This window comes from Coturnix japonica, chromosome 27 (assembly GCF_054131305.1).
Source record: "Coturnix japonica strain WE chromosome 27, WE-NBRP24, whole genome shotgun sequence".
In the NCBI taxonomy this organism is placed as follows: Eukaryota; Metazoa; Chordata; class Aves; order Galliformes; family Phasianidae; genus Coturnix; species Coturnix japonica.
In genome coordinates, this window is record NC_140689.1 from 7,528,989 (window position 1) to 7,531,742 (window position 2,754).

Below are 2,754 nucleotides of genomic sequence, written 5' to 3' on the forward strand. Positions count from 1 at the left end.
TACATTTAATACAGGGATAAATAAGTCTGACACATCCCATAGCAGATCTGTCTTCAGGCACTGCATGTTTCTTTACACTGGAAAAAGCCTTGTGCTCCAGCTGAGGGCTTCTGTGCTGCAGCATCAGAGCCCAGCCCTGAGAGCTGCATTTCCCAGCACAGCTGCAGGCTGTGCAGCCGGGGCTGCAGGCGGGTGCCCAGGGCTGTCCTGCAGAGCAGGGTCCCTGCTGTGCCCCAGGGGCTGTGTGCTGGGTATGGGACTCTGCTGCCTGCCAGGCTCAGCACTCAGCCTGCCCGGGGAGCTGCCCAGGGCGCTGTAGGGAGATGTGTGTGGGGAAGGAGCCCCTCGGCAGGGCTTGTGCTGCCACAGCTGCTGCCTGGGGCAGGGGGATCACAGCTCCACTGCAGAACTGAGTGTCTGTAAGGGTACTTTGCAGGAGGAGAGCCAAGGCAGGGATTTTTCATTTCATTTTCAGAGGGAAGGGAAGATTGGAGGCAGAAATATAAAAGGGGCTGTCAACTCTGAACACAGCTTGGAGACTCCCTAATATTTTTCCAATCAGTTAGCTGTTTAGTAAACAGTCACACAAGTTGTGCTTTCAGCTTCATCTACCTAAAAGGATATAATCAGCTTAAGTTTTAGTTTCTTTGTTTTCTGCAGACATTAATAGTTCACTTGTCTGGCAAACAGGCAGATTTCTCGAAGACAAATTGAAGTGCAGAGGGGCTGGGCCTGGGGTCTAGAAGAGTAGCTGGAGTAAAGAGGAAAATATCCAGAAGGCTGGGGTATGACTAGGAAATGAGAAGAGAGAAAGAGCTCCCTAATCTTCTTCCCTTTAAGGGATGGTGAAGTTCATGGAAATAAATTCAAGTTATGGTGTTAAATGATCATTTTTGAGAGGGAATGCAAAATTTTGTAGCATAGCAGAAGGAGTGTCTCTGAGAATCGTCTGAACTTGTCATTATCTTCTGCACCCTGAACAGGACTCCAAGCCCAGAACAGCAGATGCCCAACAGCAGCTCCATCAGCGAGTTCCTCCTCCTGCTGTTGGGAAACACACGGCAGCTGCAGCTCCTGCACTTCTGGATCTTGCTGGGCATCTACCTCGCTGCCCTCTTGGGCAATGGCCTCATCTGCACAGCCATTGCTTGTGACCAGCGCCTGCACACCCCCATGTATTTCTTCCTCCTCAACCTGGCCTTCCTCGACCTGGGCTGTATCTCCACCACTCTCCCCAAGGCCATGGCCAACGCCCTCTGGGACACCAGGGCCATCTCCTACACAGGATGTGCTGCACAGATCTTTTTCTTTGTCTTCTTTATCTCAGCAGAGTATTTCCATCTCACCATCATGTCCTATGACAGATACGTTGCCATCTGCAAGCCCCTGCACTACGGGACCTTGATGGACAGCAGAGCTTGTGCCACCATGGCAGCAGCTGCCTGGGGCAATGGAGCTCTCTATTCCCTGCTGCACACTGCCCGTCCGTTTTCACTGCCTCTCTGCCAAGGCAATGTTGTGAACCAGTTTTTCTGTGAAATCCCCCAGATCCTCAAACTCTCCTGCCCTGGCTCCTACATCAGGGAAGTTGTGCTTCTCATTTTTAGTGCCTGTTTAGGCTTTGGGTGCTTTCTTTTCATTGTTGTGTCTTATATGCAGATCTTCATGTCCGTGCTGAGGATGCCCTCTGAGCAGGGACGGTACAAAACGTTCTCCACGTGCTTCCCTCACCTGGCTGTGGTCTCCCTATTTGTCAGCACTGCCTTTTTTGTCTACCTGAAGCCTTCCTCTGTCTCCTTCCCATCAATGGACCTGGTGTTGGCACTTCTGTATTCAGCGGTGCCTCCAACACTTAACCCCCTCATCTACAGCATGAGGAACAAGGAGGTCAAGGATGCAGTGAGGAAAGTAATGAAAAAATTTCTTTCAAAAGCAGTGAACTGCCCATCTTTTGGAATTCATGGCTTGTAAGGCAGCTATTTACTGAATCAAGCTCTTTTCTTGTTTATTTTCTGCCATTTTATATGTGTAATTTATTCTTATTCTTTTTAAAAAAATATTGTATTGTTTTTCACTACAATGTCATTACTGAAATCAATTCCTGTTCAACTTGTACCTTTGTAGTTTAGCCCAGAAATGCTGTATATAGTGAAACAGTCTCTGTGAACCATAACATAATAAAGGTCATGCAGTCACTCTGTCTGTCAACCTTCTTGTGAGACATTTCAGGAGCTGTCGGGGTCAGATATTTTCAGAAACCCACAGTCCAGCTGGAAGCAGAGAGCTGTTCATCATCAGCAGTGGCCAGCAGCAGCAGCTGGTTTAAACGTTGGTTGTCAGGTCCCCTCTTCCTCACTCCCTGTGAGACCCTGCACACAAGTTCTTGGATGTGTGTTATCATGTCAGAAGTTCCCAAGCTTCCTCCAGGGCTTCTTCCAATTTCTACACGGACGTGGTCACTGCCTCCAGGATGGTCTGTGGAGAGAGAAATCTCCACAGATCTCTCATTGGCCAGTGGTAGCTCTGCCCGGCCCCCAGCCTCTCATTGGCAAGTGGCAGCTCTGCCCCGTCTTCAGCTGCTCATTGGTCAGAGGCAGTTCCGGCCCCATGTCGCCATCTCATTGGTCAGCAGCAGTGCCGCCAACTCCGATTGGCTGAGCCTCCGCACGTGCGAGCGGCCGCCATCTTCCTTCTCGGGGCTGCCCGGCTCTCCCCTCATTCTGCTGAAGCCGCACGGCAGCTGTAGGGAGGGAA

The 2,754-nt window shown here is 50.4% G+C and overlaps 1 protein-coding gene across 1 annotated transcript; it reads left to right on the plus strand.

The window, feature by feature from the left end:
• Positions 1-1,005: 1,005 nt before the first annotated feature.
• Positions 1,006-1,971, plus strand: LOC146756470 (olfactory receptor 14C36-like). The gene has a single exon (XM_085524533.1). It carries the CDS (start codon positions 1,006-1,008, stop codon positions 1,969-1,971), a length of 966 nt encoding a protein of 321 aa, XP_085380659.1.
• Positions 1,972-2,754: the final 783 nt, after the last annotated feature.